This window comes from Chrysemys picta, chromosome 2, assembly GCF_011386835.1.
Source record: "Chrysemys picta bellii isolate R12L10 chromosome 2, ASM1138683v2, whole genome shotgun sequence".
NCBI classification, from domain to species: domain Eukaryota; kingdom Metazoa; phylum Chordata; order Testudines; family Emydidae; genus Chrysemys; species Chrysemys picta.
The window spans coordinates 156,448,670-156,465,361 of NC_088792.1; the positions used below are offsets into that span (position 1 = coordinate 156,448,670).

At 39.6% G+C, this 16,692-nt stretch overlaps 1 protein-coding gene across 12 annotated transcripts in view; it reads right to left on the minus strand.

Moving 5' to 3' along the window:
* PPP2R2A (protein phosphatase 2 regulatory subunit Balpha) overlaps window positions 1-16,692 on the minus strand; it is an 84,237-nt gene that overhangs the window by 25,533 nt on the left and 42,012 nt on the right. For 9 of the 12 annotated variants that reach the window (XM_065584494.1, XM_065584495.1, XM_065584501.1 and 6 more), the window contains one exon: window positions 2,581-2,678. In XM_065584494.1, coding sequence (XP_065440566.1) covers window positions 2,581-2,678 — 98 coding nt within the window. Of the gene's footprint in view, window positions 1-2,580; window positions 2,730-4,022; window positions 4,159-8,411; window positions 8,528-9,196; window positions 9,316-16,692 lie in introns of all 12 variants that reach the window. The other 3 variants (XM_065584500.1, XM_065584502.1, XM_065584496.1) reach the window with 2 other exon arrangements.

A 16,692-nucleotide genomic window follows, 5' to 3' on the forward strand; every position in this document is an offset into this window, starting at 1 on the left:
TACGCGCTAATCGCGGAACGGAACCCCCGTGTAAGATGAGACTCGCCTGTACAGCGAAGGCACAGCTATCTAGTATTAGTCGCTGGTGCAAGAGGTGGAAAGCATTCTGTACCTGATGCAAACAGATTTTGTGGGGGACAACAGCCATATACACACACCCCTATCTCAACTAAATACTGTATAGTATACATTAAAAATATAACTTGGAGGGCAGTAATGTACACATTGTTCATAAGTCTTCATCCCTTCTTATAGCGGATTTACACACGTGTATATATATATATTCCAGAATAGGAAAGACTGGTCCATATAGGCATCATTATTTCAAGGCATTTTTTCCCCATGCTCATTTTTACCCCTCCTTAACTACATATAGGCAGTAATTTGATGTATAACTCACAATGTATTCAATACTGTATATAAAGTTACGTCTTTAATTCAGACAATTAGTGTATCAGTCGAGAACTCTGACATTCACATGCTTTTCAACTGCTTTACATATCTTCAAGAGGCAGGTGAAATAGTCACCTATGTGCTTTGTATATTTCTGCTGCATACTATTCTTGCCACACAAGTTCTCTAGTCCCCATAGCTATTAGTTTTAAATATCTCATAGGAGCAATGCCAGAATCAATGTATTAGTGTTTGTCACACACTTTGAGAGCCACAGATGAAAGGCCCTATAGAAGGTCTAAGTATTATGATTGTCTCTAATTTGAAAATCATTCAGAACAAGGATAGAGTTCAAGGATTGTAATAAAATACTTGATGTACATGAACTTGTCTTCAACCCTTGCAATTATTCACCAACAATAGGATCTCACTAATCTGCACACTTTATAATTTGCACTGAGTGGCTGTGTCTCCTCACTTCTCAGCAAAGATTTAAAAGCCTCCAGGGCAGAAATTTCACTGCATGACTTCATTATTTTTACAGGGTATATTACAATACATGATGAAGTCTTAAAAATAAAATACAAATTTCCAAATAAGTTAAGTTCACTGCAATGCACTATGGTTGTTTTATTGTGGTTACTCTAATTCATAGAATTCAGTAATTTTCAGTGAGCCTCTTAGTCAATCAGTGTATAGTTCTACTGTATATTTAAATATCACTAAACTCTAAGTTAAGTCAGAAGCCAGAGAGATTACATCACATTCAGCAGGAAAAAGTCCATGTAGATCTGTGAGCCATGCGAAAAGGGACAAGAGCCAGTGGCAGATTTAACTTTGGGGCAGCATCTGATCAAAGGGAAATTTGGTTAACAGGTAGAGTTGCCAATTTTGGTTGGACATATTCCTGGAGGTTTCATCACATGAGATAATCTTTAATGAAAGGTTCATCTTTAATTCCTGGAGACTTCAGGACAATCCTGGAGGGTTGGCAACTCTATTAACAGGAAACTGCCTTGTCAGCCAACTCAAGGATAATGAGAACAGGCACAGACACACAAAGTTCTGCCAACAAGCCACGGGAATTCATTTAAGGTAAAGATAATTAGATACAGTACCAAGGGACGAGATCTTATTAACATCCTCTACGCCTCTCCAGCTGAAATCAATACAATGTATTAGTGGTAATACTACTCTTCCATCCTCAAAAACACTTCACTCTCCAAAACTCCCCCTGAAAATAATATTCCCATTTTACAAGTGGGGAAACTGAGGTTGAGTGCCTTGCTCAAGACCAAAAAGTGTCTCAAAACCGAGCTTAGAACTTCCTTAATCAGAGTTTTGGAATCCCATTCATTTTTGAGTGCATTTAACAGACTACTGTGCAAAATAAATCAATATATATATGCAATAACTTGCATTTTAAAGCAAGAACCTTATGTCATAGGTCCATTTTGTAAACTACCCACAGATTCTAATCTGAATAAAAGGATATTAAGCGCTTGGTTACTTAAAATAAGCAGTTATCTTTAGACATGAGTGAAATCATTGTAGTCAGGAAGGAAAACTTACTCACAGTTCAAAACACAGCATAAGGAATTTTTGTGTTTAGTTTTAGGAGAGAATTCCCCTCTGATGTTAAGACCTTTACATGATAAATTTTAGCTGGCAGAAAAAAAATCTGCTCTTAAATCACCCCAAAACAAGCTGCAAAGAATCAATGCTGACAGAAGAACCTTGACCAATTTTTGACGGATATATATTCAAGTGGAAAGGGGCATCTTAGGCCACATGCTCACTTAAAGTCAGTTCTCATTTCCCAACACCTACGCTGAAACCTGCATTAAGAAACATCCCCAAAAGGCAGCATGCTATCTGAAGTGACCAATTCCAGGGGTCCCCAAGATTTTTAGTCCAATTTTGTTAGCACTATAAACTGTGTTTAGACTACAATTTAAAAACAGGCCCAGACCTTTAAAGACCCTAATAATGTAATCAATTTTGATAATTCTTTTGGTAGCGGCTTTTGAGTTTCACTGTTTATTCTCCCAGCACCTTAAAATGATCAGATATTTATAATACAACTACACAATTTCTCATACAAGTATATACACCTCACTCCTACGGTCACTTGGAGACAGGGGAAGAGTTTTAATACATAACTTATTTTAAACAGTTAACACTCACCTCCTGCTCCTGTTGAAAGATGACAACTCTACCTCCTTTGTCTCCTGTTGCTAGTAATTCTCCAGAATGGTTAAATTCTACAGTAGAAATTATATCCGCTGCATAACCAAGAACAAAAAAAGCCATGAGTCAGCATTTCTTCTAAACATCTATTCAAAAAGTCAAGAAAATTATAAATGGTTAAGGAGTACAAACAGAAAATCTTTCCTGACAGCTTGACAAAGGCTCATTTTAGTCTAAATCAGTCTTATTCTCCGAATAAAATGCTCACAACAGGGAAAATGTCCAAAATTGTTTGCTCAGACAGAAAAAGGCCGGTAATAGTGGGTTTTTGGTTTTGGTTTGTAAAGAGGTGCGGAATAGCAAAAAAAATGTTAAGCTAAGTATCTCAAAATCATTCCACATTTATTGAGTTAGAAAGATCATAGTTCCAGATTCAGTCATGCTCACTGCCTGTTTCAGGAGTCTTTGGTCATCTATTACTAAAACTGAGAAACAGCCCTAATCTCTGGCCACGCCATATATGAAGTAGGAATTGGTTTTCACGTGTTTCTGGTAATACTGACATCTGCATATATATTCTGCTAATTTCACCTAGACCTCTGTCATTCATTTTTAACAGTAGAACTGGATACATGCCCATTACCCACACTGATCTCAAAGCTTGTCTCTTCAGGACTGTATGTACACATCAGAAAGCTTTAGGCAGAATTGTTTTACTAGGGTGGACATGCTCAAACATCAGCATCTGAGGAATGCAAGGAAGCAGAACCAGAACAACTACACTCAAGTTAAGATCTTAAGTTCAAATGCCAGTCTTAAAATAAAAAAAAAAAAAGGGGGGGGGGGGGGAGGTAGAGGAATTACTGTTCTCAGACTACTTCCTCATCAGATTTACATTGGGTTTTTACCTGCTAAAATTGTTTACTAAGGTTTCCCCCCCCCCCCCCCCCCCCTCGAGAGTGCTATATAAATTGGGCAAGTTTTGTAATTCTATATACTGGGTACTCATCTCTGCCAATCATCCCTTTAAGAATGGAATTTAGCCTACAATATATAAATAAACTGGTCTTGCAAGAGAGGCAATGTCAAGTGTCAAACCTTAGGGTGAAAATTAAGCCCATACCCACCAATCTATATCAATTCCTAGCACATATACAAATACAAGTCTGGTTTTATCTGAGTTATATCTTTCCTCTGCAGAAATTAAAACTAAGCATAAATTATTTTGAATGTTGTGCATGGATTCCTTTAGGCTTCCTGAATCCTACATGACATGCTATTAAATTAAAAATTAATTTAAAACATTCAGAATTTAAAATGTTTCAAGTTTAACCTTTAAACTTACGACCCCGTTCCAACTCAACTAATCGCCAAAGCATTTTCATTCTAGTTAGTTTTTAATACACAATACACTATAGACATAGTGTCAGCAAGGATACAGAGGGGAAAAAAATAAATATCCAGCAAAAGTATAGTATGTATTTTTCCTGGTGGATTCTGGAGATTAACAAACCCAGGCTATTTTCTTCAGAAGCAACAGAATAAGTACATGAGGGAATCAGAACTTGCACTTCACTGTAGAAATAAATATATGTATACCAGGTTATAAACACTTCCTTCTATAAAACCACAATACACCTCTACCCCAATATAACACGCCCCAATGCAGCGCTCCAGGGGGGCGGGGCTGTGCACTCCGGTGAATGAAAGCAAGTTCGATATAACGCGGTTTCACCTATAACGAAGTAAGATTTTTTGGCTCCCAAGGACAGCGTTATATATGTAGGTGTATGTATATTCTCCATTAACTAGAAGAGATATTTCAGTTTATTCCAGGAATAATATCTTAAATACATTATATTTAATTTGCAGACACTTTCCACTTCATCATGGAGCAACAAATACAAGACTTTCCGGCAGAAAAAAAAGTACGTAAGTTATTTTCAGGCACAAAATATCTTTTTTCTTCATTCTTGTGTAATGGAGATGAACAATGCACTGCATAATTTTTTTTGTTGTTGCTTGATCTTTTCTGCTTTCTTGTTTTACATTTTGGAGCTCTGAGGAGCTACCTTGCATACTGAATGCTACTGAGCAAAACGTCCCATGTATATCTTAACATCCAAAGATTTCTGCAGAGAGGCAGGTCAGGAATCCATGTTATGAGAACAGAAAGCAGACACCAAAAGTACCCAGCTCCTCTCATTTAAAGGAGGACAGGAAATTTCATGTCTTTTCTCTGTGATTTTGAAGGGAGACATTTTTCAAATGCTTACGGTGGATCTTATGCAAAAATCATTCTGATGTGATTCCAGAAAGATGGGTGGTGCCCTTTGTGGGCATTACTAAAATATCCTGTTTTCTATTTACTGCAATATACAGCAATTACAAGCATGGACTACTGTCTCAAAATTGTGCAATGCCAAGACAGCTTAAACATGCAGGCCAAACTGAGCTGCAAAATCCCCAAATATCAAGGAAAAAGATGCAAAGTCAGACTTCTGGCATGGATGGGAGTATGTTAGATGCACAGCTCAGTTCTGCTCTCCGATATGCAGTGTTCACTGCCGCATATTAGAGAACTGAAAATACAGAGCTGATGAAATTTCTCACTAACATGATCCTAAAGTTAAATATGTAGATGTAATGTAAGCTTCTTTCTAAATACACCAATATTCACACCACACGGGGGGGGAGGGGGAGGCGGAAGAGCGGGAGGGGAATACTATGCGTTAAATCTCTCATTAACAAAATATAAGTTTATCCTTCATAAATTGATTCTCCCCCCCCTTTTAAAAGTAACAATATCCATTCATTCCTCCTCACTGCTGGCTAAAAATGATATTTGCCTCTCACTAATGCTGATGTTTGAGTTTACTTTTTAAAAAAGATTTCAGAATATTTATGTAAATAAACAGTAGTATGGGTGTTCAATGTACACCCTTCACAAGTTAGACTGTAAGGGGCAGAGACAGTTTTTATTTTGTGTTTGTACAGCACCTAGCATTCTGATCCATGACTAGGGGTCCAAGGCACTACAGTAATACAAATAAATAATAATGAGTAGACGTAGGAGCCAGGAATTCCCAAGTTCAAATCCTGACTCCCTCTGTTATCTTGGGTGAGTAAATTTAAAAACCTCTATTTCCCCATCTGTAAAACAGGAAAATAATAGTTACTGCAAAGGATTGTTTTGAGGTGTTAGTTAATGTAAAGCACTTGCAAGTCTGACAAAGCTATATGATCCAATAAGCAATATTAAAGGAAAATATTTATCAGATAAAAGCCTGGGCACCTCATTCCAAGTCAAAATGGATATTGTATGGCTTCAGAAAACATTGAATACTAACGAATGTACAGAATGAAATATACTTTGAAAAGCATTCCGGAAAATGAGCTGCTAGTATTTTCACTGACTGCTGAGCTAACCATGATGATGAGAAGACAATTTTGCTAATAAACTGGAATGGCACCTGCAAGTTTGAAAGGTAAAAACTGGCTTTAGAACCTGACTGCAGAAGACATGGGTAAAGCTATCACAGTACTTATTTGGCCAAGAAAAAGCATGCTTTGAAAATATTACATATTCACGCCAAAATGCATATTTTTGCAAGCCTAACGGTGTGTTTATAGGAATGATCAGAACAGCAAGTCAGGTCAATTAATGCACATTTGATGCATTTCATGACAAGTTATTTTGCAGAACTGCCATTCAAAAAAGGGAAAGGATAAAGACCCCACGTTGAAAGCCTTACAATCGTGATATACAGCAATAGAAGCCAGGAATTTCTAAGTGGGGGGATTGTAATTGAATTTTCTGGGATTTGTTGATCCAATGGTTTTCCTTGAACATAGTTTTTCTGAAATACATTCAGAGAAGCGTCTTATGGTCTTTGCTCATGAAGGTAAACCAACTGCCTGTTTTTCACAGAAAAAAAGTACATTTTGTACATAGATTTTAAGTCTAGAAATTTTTAAGTCTAGAAATCACCTCCTATCACCTCCTAAATGCATCCAGTAGCCTGCAGGAGGTCTCCCAGTCTAAATATTACCTCTCACCGTACAGGTTTGTGTGTATGTGTGAGTGTCTGATTAGTGGCCAGCAAGCTGACACAGCTCCTGTTTTGTTTACAGAATCAGCTGCATGAACCTCCACCAGTGAAAGAAGTTTCAGGGCTAGCATCCCCACCCCCTCCAAGAAAAGACAGCATGCTCTTCTGAAGGTGACAAGACATTCAAACTCTGAATGCTGCATCTACTTGTGTTTTATTTTTCTAGTATCCAGAAAATAGGTATTTTAAATGGCTTGGATCAATTTAGTTTTAAATTAAAAAAAGAAAGTTCTTTATTTGCAATCACAACAGAAAATTAGCAACTCCTTTAAGGCTGTAAAACTCGTATTTAAAAAAAGTAACAATGAATCTAAGGAACTTGTCTCTTATAAGGCAAGCTTGAGCTATTCATTCTCAAAGGTCAAAACATATGTATCCTATACAAGTAATCAAAAAAAGGCTTTCCTATTATTAGCCTGAAAATAGTGCTGAGCTGCACATTTATATAAAATAAGTACTGAAAGTAAAGCAACTAATCAAGCATTTTAAATCAAGTAACTCACCGTTAAGAATACTGTATTCCCATACCTTGGTCAAAGAAAGAGGCAGACATCAAAGCACTGGTGTTAGACTGGGCGGATTTAATAGTGTTTGAGAATTGACAGGGGAAGCATTTCATCTTCCGCAGTGCACTACTTCGCTTGTGTATTTTCATCTGTGTTAACACCCTTGTTCCCAAATAAAATGAATGCTAGTCTTTTCTTTCAAATGGTAACTAGAATCCCAGTGACAATTACAAGGCAGGATTATTTTAGTCCTTCAGTGCTGCAATGGGAAACAGAACGTCTACAGAACGTGCTGCTTTCTCTTGCCTCCTCCCTTTTGAGGATGCTATTTTTGCTACAGTCTCTAGGTGGAGGCCTTGGAAACTCTCAGGGCTGCTTTCACCACTGCCCAGGAGCTTCCAAATGATAGGCAAACAGTACAGAGGAGGAAAATCTAGGAGGGAGAAGCAGCAAACATATTGAGGCTCTAGTAAGTCTGCATCACAACAGACTTTCAGAAATATACTGCATTCTATATTTTACTGCAGAATGCTCCCCTCCACCCTGAAGCAACAGTGTCACAAGAGATATAATGAAAAAGAACAGCCACCTAAAACTGCACATATTTGATACACCTTAACGAATGTAGTTAACTCAGTCAATCTCCTGACAGACCGGGAGAAAGTCACAGAATGAATGTGCAATCCACCTGTCTTAGGAGGCCACTTATTCTCTTTATTTTATTTTATTTTTTTAACTCCAGCTGTCTTGAGATTTCTTTGACACTAAGGCCTTGTCTACACTACCAGGGTAAGTCAACCTAAGTTACGCTACTCCAGCTACATTAGTCGATGTAGCTTAGGTTGACTTACGGACTGGGAGACTCTCTCCTGTCAACTTGCCTGACTCCTCTCGTTTCGGTGGAGTACTAGAGAGTGCTCGGATCCCCAGTGACTGTAGACATGGCCTAAGAAGCAGTATTCTGACATTTCAAGGGACCAAGAATTTAATTACAGTGGTGCAGTATCAAGAGCAGGCAAGAGGAAGACACTATTCTGATGAAGGCAAAACAGGAGAGCTATTACCTAGATTCATACATGGCCCTCATTGCTATGTTAGCTGTGCACTTGTATTGGTGAATTTATTCTCACCCAACCCCACTAAGGTAAGGAAATACAATCACTGTTTTCTAGACAGGAAAACTGAAGCACAGAAAAACAAAGTGACTTGCCCAAGATCCCACAGGAACTGAAGCCAATTCTCCTGAATCCCAGTCCAGTGCATTAACCACAAGGTTGCTTATTCATCCTTAGATATGGGAAGTCATCAAACTTCAAATCAGCAGAGCTGAGAAAAGAAGTTCTTTTCATAAAAAGCCTTCCCCATCCCAACTCTCTTATATCTACTTTGATCTGTTACAGTAGTTTTACTCCGCAACTGACACTCCCCCCAAATGGATTATAAGGCGAATTTAAATTAAAAACGATTTTAATAATCTTATTCACGTCTCCTGAATTAGGATATTAAGTTAATACACTAAAAAAGCTCTAACAGGATTATTAGGGGCCCTTATCAAAGATAGTTATGCTAAACTACATCTCTTGTACTGTAATGATGTTTAGAAAAAAATTGCTTATTCACATGAAATGTAATACAGGAAGAATAACCTAATTCCACTACTAATATGCTTACTGCTTTGTAAATATAACTGCAAAATAATGGATGCAGTCAATTTAAGTACGTAGTTAGGGTTGTAATATATTTACAGTAGGTTTTCAGAGTTCTGTTCAAATAAAGCTGGGCAGCCAATTGCAATGCATACATCTGAATAAATAAATAAATAAAATTTTTAAAAATCTAGTAGCGGCAACTCCTAAACTACAACAGCACAAGACTCCTTGCAGGTATATTTTTAGAAACTAGAATTGTCTGCCTAATCCCGGAGCAGAAGTGAAAAGCAGGTTTGATAGATTCCTAACTGATAAAGGTCTTTTAGCAAAGGACAGTCAAACGTACATCACCAGGTTGGTCCCCTGCAGCAGTTGTCATGGAGAGGATAAATGGAGGACTCTTCCAGGGCACCTAAACTTCCTGCTCATTCGTCCCACCATAGTTTAAGTAGAGTTCTCCCAAATCTAAAAAGGAAACAAAAGTGACCTGATCTATCTTACTTATTAATGTGGCATGGGATTGTCAGTTATTTTATTGCTGTTTTTTAAAATCAGGCAGGAAATATCTAATTTCTGCACTGGATATATAAAAGCCATTATATCTGAAAAGAGGCAAATCTAGAGAGCAGGTGAGAAAAATCCTCTACATCCAATTTAGGACCTTTATTATTTACTGAAGAAGGGACTCCTCATCTTAGAGGTCATCTTTTCCTTCTTTCTTCTCCATACTTAATTTTCTACCCATTTTTTCCTCCCCAAAAGGGATAAAAAATTACTATTGGGGCCAGAACTTTCTATAGTCAGGTCCATGATACTGACAACAAAAGGGACTAAACAGAATAATCAAGTAACCGCTCGAAGGTCTGTTATTTGTATGAACAGAGAAAGTGTCAATGAATCAGAACAGGATGAAATCCTGTCACTATTCAAGTCAATAGCAAAACAACCATCATCTTCTCTAGAGCTAGGATTTCACCTCAAAGGTCCATCTACAATACACTGTTTTACAGTGGCAGTACCAGATGCTACAGAAGAGGAGGCCAAAATATCGGTAGTGCACAGACATGAAATAACTTGCCCACAGGGAAGTTTTTCCTCTAACCATTATCAGACAGGCTTATTCCAAAGTGGGAGAGTTTATACCCTTATAAAAATGTTATTACCCATACAAATACCTAATTCTTTTATTAATCTTACTAGGCCTCAAGTTATATCTTGAGACAGTGAACTCGAGAGCTTATATAGTATTTAAAATTGCATTTCCTTTCAATTTAGATTTGTTACCTTTCAGTTTAACTGAAGGTAGCCTTATTCTTGTTATTAGGGAAAACAGCCACATCCCAATTCTGTATACTACCATCATGCTTCCTCTTGTTTGTGTCTTCTCAATACTAAATGGGGTCAGTCTGTCTCATCTCATCTCATGTCTATAGTCAATTTCACTGCCTGTTTCTGCTATATTCTTTCTGAGTCAGGGTTACCAGAACGGAACACAATATTCCAGGGAAAGGCATACCATTGAATTATATCATAGCATTATAATATTTTCAGTATTGGTTTCTTTATACAGCCTAACATTTTGCTTATTTGTTTTTTGACACCCACTGCAGAAATTTACATTGAGTTGTCTGGCCCTCTCCACCCCCTGCCCTCACCCCGAGTGGTTAATTAATATTAGAACCCAGCAACAAATGCATCACTTCACAAATTTCAACACTAAATTTCATCAGTCACTGTGGTGCCCAAACAAATAACTTTGTTAGGCCCCTCTGAAGTTCCCCACAGTCTTCTTTAGTCATAGCTAACCTAGACTATTTTGTTTCCTTTGTCACATCACTGTTCACCTTTTTCCAGTTCACCTGAGCTATGTAACATTGACTATAGGACTACTGGGATTAGATATACACATGTTGTATATCACTTTAAAGATGGAAACACCAAATTTCTGTGAAGTATTCTTCACTAGCCCCAGCTGTGTGGGATATATTAGACCTTAAAATCCCATCATTCTGATTATAGTCTTGATTTTCGGAGGCTGGACGCTCAATACTTTTTGAAAAAAATCAAGCACCTTAAAAGCATTACAATTTGGACACACAAAAATGGAAGCACCTAAAATACTAGTCCCTTTTGAAAACACTGGCCCTCCATGTTTTTTCTTAGCATTATTATATAGCTGGTATCTCAAGCTGAAAACAAACCAGCACTTTATGCCAATCCATCTTGGAATCACAGCTTTCGAATGGTATAAAATGCTAATCTTCACTTTCAGTGGTTCATAAGATTTTGACAACTAAAACTTTGTGGGAATCGTAGTGGAGGAATTAAAACAAGATGGTTATCAGGATGCTATATTAAGGTCTAATATCATGCAACTTGCCAGGACTAGTTGCACCTTTGTTGGCTCAGTACAAAGATTTTCGTGACTTGTAAACATTGCCAAATACTGGTCCTGAACCCAGTGAGTCTAAAGCAAAAAATTCAATCCCTACTACCACACAAAAGCCAGGCTCTTTTTTTTTTTTTCCTTTGTTTTGTTTTGCCAGGGACAACTGGACAGGGACAGCCCATGTTACTGCTTAACCAATCAGAAGTATCACTTATAGGAGAATGCCACCCAGTGTGCCAACCCAAATGAAAGACTGTGAATCAACCCAGATACATTGCACAGCAGCACAAAGTATCATTAAAGAAATAAACCAAGCCAATGATCTTAAACAAGTATCTTAAAATGCCCTACAGGATTGCGGCTGGAGGTTCCTGGTAACTGACCCTGAAGCATTGCCTTATCCTAACAGAATGCAGTCTGCTTTGTATCCAGCATCCTGTAAGCCTTCCAATAGTTATCCCAGCTAAAGTAGCTGCAAGCTATAACTTTTTGGAAGAGTGAGAGTTGAAATATATATGATCTTCATTCTGAAAAGCTGCCGTTAGCTCGCTACGTTTCCCATCACTCACAAATCTTCTCCATTTTACTTTTAGAGTTCTAACAAAAATCAAAACTCTCTTGGGGTCAAGAAGAAAACTAATCTTCACTATGAGGATACATTCTGCTGTAGTTTCAAACACAAGCTTTTCTAGGTAAACATGAAGATAGAGACAATGACCTGCAGGTCTCCTAGCTAAAACCAGAGCAATCAAACAAGGCTCCTTTCCTTTTATATCAAGGAAAAAAAAGGTATGTATGAAAAGATGTTTTGATGATTGATGTAATATGTTCAGACTCCACTGTGGGAAGAGAGGACACACTGGAAGCTTAAAAAATATAAAACATCAATTGCTAACAGATAAACCACCCCCAAAAGCAAGGTGGTGCAATGAAAAAATAGTCAGTATTTGCAGAAAATCATGTCTCTTTATTATGTCTCAAGTTGGGCTCCCAAAAATAACTAGTTCCTTTCAGACGTCTTGATCGCTGTGTATGTTTACTATACTGATTTCAGACTATCCTGAGAAACCCACTTCCAAACAATCGTGCTGAGAGGCTTAGTGTTGTACAGCACAGAAATATTATTAATAAGAAGGAACCTTGTCAAATTAACCCCAATATGATTTTCCAGTAGTCTCAAACTTGCATGATTTGGTGGGGGAGGGGCGGGGAGGAGAGGGGAAGGGGGGCAGGACAGATCACATTCAGAACTATCAGTATTTAAAATAAATCTGAATGGAACCAACTCACTTTGAAGAGTTTCTTCCTGGATCCTCAATTACATTGAAAGGATAAAAACAATGAGGAGTCCTTATGGCACCTTAGAGACTAACAAATATATTTGGGCATAAGCTTCCATGGGCTATAACCCATTTCATAAGATTCATGGAGTGAAAAATACAGTAAGCAGGTATAAATATTCAGCACATGAAAGATGAGAATTGCCTTACCAAGGAGGGGGGGGGGGGGTCAGTGCTAACGAGGCCAATTCAATTAGGGTGGATGTGGCCCATTCCCAACAGTTGGCTATCCCTCTGAAAATTGAAAGGATAGGCACTGAATTTGGGACGTTAGAAGGAATGGCTGGAACACAGATTCGCATAATAATGGGTGGAAAGAAAACCTACAAATCTGTACGGCAGCATGAGTACCTTTCTACCAAAAGACAGGACTCAAGACTGCCCCAATATCAAACTGGTAATGTCTAGTCATGAAGTTACCTGAAACATTTTCAATGGAGGAAACATCATCAGCATTAACATTGCTTACGGAGAAAAGATTGCAATCACTGCTGACTCTATTTATCTCTCTCTTCACAGAAGCCAACTGAATCCAAAGTAAAGAACATCCAGAAGTTTAGGCAAGAATCTATTTCATGGGGAAAGCATAAAGCAAGCTCTCATTTCCTTTTTTCTAATAACAATGAAATTACACCAGACTTTGGCATATGGTGCTTGTATTAAGGGCAGGACAGCGAGAGCAGAAACATCAGGTTTAGAACTGTCCTTTGAAGCAAGAAACCAAGCAAATGAGTTACTCCTCAAAAGAAATTGGTGTATACCTGTTCATAGCATCTTGCCTTAGTCTGTAAATTTCACCCTAGATTCTCTTACTGCGAAACTGCATGAATACCTGCTTGTTGACAAGCAGGATGTGCTTAGTTAAAGAATATCATGGACCTAAGGGCTTTTCTATACTTACGCGCTGGTTCGGCGGCAGGCAATCGAACTTCTGGGTTCGATTTATCGCGTCTTGTCTGGACGCGATAAATCGAACCCAGAAGTGCTCCCCGTTGACTCCGGTAATCCTGCTCGGCACAAGTAGTACGCGAAGTCGACGGGGGAGCCTGCCTGCCGTGTCTGGACTGCGGTAAGTTCGAACTAAGGTACGTCGACTTCAGCTAAGTTATTCACGTAGCTGAAGTTGCGTACCTTAGTTCGAATTGGGGGGTTAGTGTAGACCAGGCCTAAGAGCACAAGGTCCACTGTAGAAAGACAGCCATGTCAGGATTCAGGTGAAGCTGAGAAACGAAGGGCCTGGGCCAGAAGAATTAACAATGACGTGCAAGTCAAACAAAAAGATAAATGTCTAGTAAGAAAACAAGCTAAGATCATGCTTAGGGAATGGCTGAATAAACATATCCCTGAGACCTTAGAGCTGTTTTGCTCTGAAGGAGTAATGTGTTTGAAATTGGAATCTCACTGTAGGCAACTGGTTGAGGGATCTTCCATGCTTCGGCCTGAAAACTGGACAGTAGGGAACTTGGCCCATGAGACAATGCAAGCAAGTCAGAGTGCCTAAACGAGATTTTAGTAAGAAACAGCTTGGAAGGGGTTAAAATACTGCAAACTCCATTAGTTCAGATTAATTAGTCTAATGAGCTGACTATACTTTAATGCACTGATTTAATTCCACAAGCTGAATTTGTGAGACTCGATATTCTGTATTGAATCTGTAGTTCTAGTTTACAACTGTAATAGAACATTTATTTTTATCGGCAGAGGTTATATATTTTAACATAATATGAACTTTGGGCAAGCTTTGCTTATAAAACATGCTTGGCAGGCAGAACATGTTGCCTAGTCTACAGTAGTAAGGCAATCATGGCAGCTAACAGAATGCCTTTATTTCACCAGTCCAAAGAAGTTTTTGCACAAGATTTTGGAACCACTTTGGTCTATCCAAGTGTATATACACTCAGCAAGCGAATCAGTCAGCTTACACAAGTGGAGCAATCCGCTCATGTTTCTAAAGGATCTGAACAAAGAATTGCAGTATTCCAAAATATTTTTGGAGCTATTTGTTGTTTATACACCTTCCCAAGGATCTTAAATACCAGTTCTGGGATTTCTAGGTTTTATGGAGTACTGATATGCCTGTCCAGACTACGGATTGACAATGGTCTTCCAAAAGAGAAGAAGTGTTATTTACCTCTTCACATAACACAAGAGCAAGGGTCACCCAATTAAATTAATAGGTGGCAGGTTTAAACAAACAAAAGGAAGTATTTCTTCACACAATGCAGCGTCAACCTGAGGGACTCATGACTAGGGGATGTTGTGAAGGCTAAAACTACAAACTGGGATCAAAAGGGAATCAGATAAACTTATTCTCCATTAACCTATCCTCAATGGCTATTAGCCAAGGTGTTCAGGGATGCAACCCCATGCTCTGGGTATCCCTAAGCCTTTGACTGCCAGATGCTGAGGCCTGGTCTACACTATGACTTTAATTCAGATTTAGCAGCGTTAAATCGAACTAACCCTGCACCTGTCCACACAACGAAGCCATTTATTTCGAAATAAAGAGCTCTTAAAATCGATTTCTGTACTCCACCCCGACGAGCGGAGTAGTGCCAAAATCGATATTGGCATTTCAAATTAGGGTTAGTGTGGCCGCAATTCGATGGTATTGGCCTCCGGGAGCTATCCCACAGTGCACCATTGTGACCGCTCTGGACAGCAATCTGAACTCGGATGCATGGGCCAGGTAGACAGGAAAAGCCACGTGAACATTTGAATTTTATTTCTTGTTTGCCCAGCGTGGAGAGCACAGGTGACCACAGATAGCTCATCAGCACAGGTAACCATGCAGGCTGATAATCGAAAAAGAGCACCAGCATGGACCGTACGGGAGGTACTGGATCTGATCGCTATATGGGGAAAGGATTCAGTGCTAGCAGAACTTCGTTCAAAAAGACGAAATGCCAAAACTTTTGAAAAAATCTCCAAGGGCATGATGGAGATAGGCCACAATAGGGACTCAGATAGGTGCCGTGTGAAAGTCAAGGAGCTCAGACAAGCCTATCAAAAAACAAAAGAGGCAAACGGTCGCTCCGGATCAGAGCCGCGGACATGCCGCTTCTACGCCGAGCTGCATGCAGTTCTAGGGGGGGGGCCGCCACTACTACCCCACCCCTGACCGTGGATTCCGAGGCGGGGGTAATCTCATCAGCTACACCTGAGGATTCTGTGGACGAGGAAGAGGAGGAGGAGAACGACGATGAGCTTCCGGAGAGCACACAGCACTCCGTTCTCCCCAGCAGCCAGAATCTTTTTCTCAGCCTGACTGAAGCACCCTCCGAAGCCAGTATCCAAGACTATGACCCAATGTAAGGGACCTCAGGTGAGTTTACCTTTTAAAATATAAAACTTGTTTTAAAAGCAAGAATTTTTTAATGATTACTTTGCCCTGAGGACTTGGGATGCATTCGCGGCCAGTACAGCTACTGGAAACATCTGTTAACGTGTCTGGGGATGGAGCGGAAATCCTCCAGGGACATCTCCATGAAGCTCTCCTGGAGGTACTCCAAAAGCCTTGCCACAAGGTTTCTGGGCAGTGCAACCTTATTCCGTCCTCCATGGTAGGACACTTGACCACGCCATGCTAGTAGCAAGTAATCTGTATCATTGCATGACAAAGCCTGGCAGCGTATGGTCCCGGTGTTTGCTGGCATTCAAGCAACATCGGTTCTTTATCTCGCTGTGTAATCCTCAGGAGAGTGATATCACTCATGGTAACCTGGTTGAAATACGGGACTTTAATTAAGGGGACAGAGGTGGCGGTTCCTACTGGGCTGTTTGCCTGTGGCGGAAAATAAATCCTTCCCTGCAGTTAGCCAAACACTTGGGGGGGGGGGGGGGGAGCGTAATTGGCCCTGAGCTTTTCGTGTTTGGCTAGCAGGGATCTTCCCTGATACCAGCCACGCGGTGGGGAGAGGGATAAAGCGATCATCCCAGAGAATTGGATGGGGGGGGGGGGGTAGTTTGTTTTCTGCTGCTGAAGGTTAACAGGAAAACCGCAGCAGTCAACGGGCTTTGCTTGGTATGTGGGAAAGGAGGGCGCAGAAGCCGAAAGACAATGGCTTACCATGGCCGCATGCAAGCTGAATTCTGTTGCCTGGACCTGCGTCT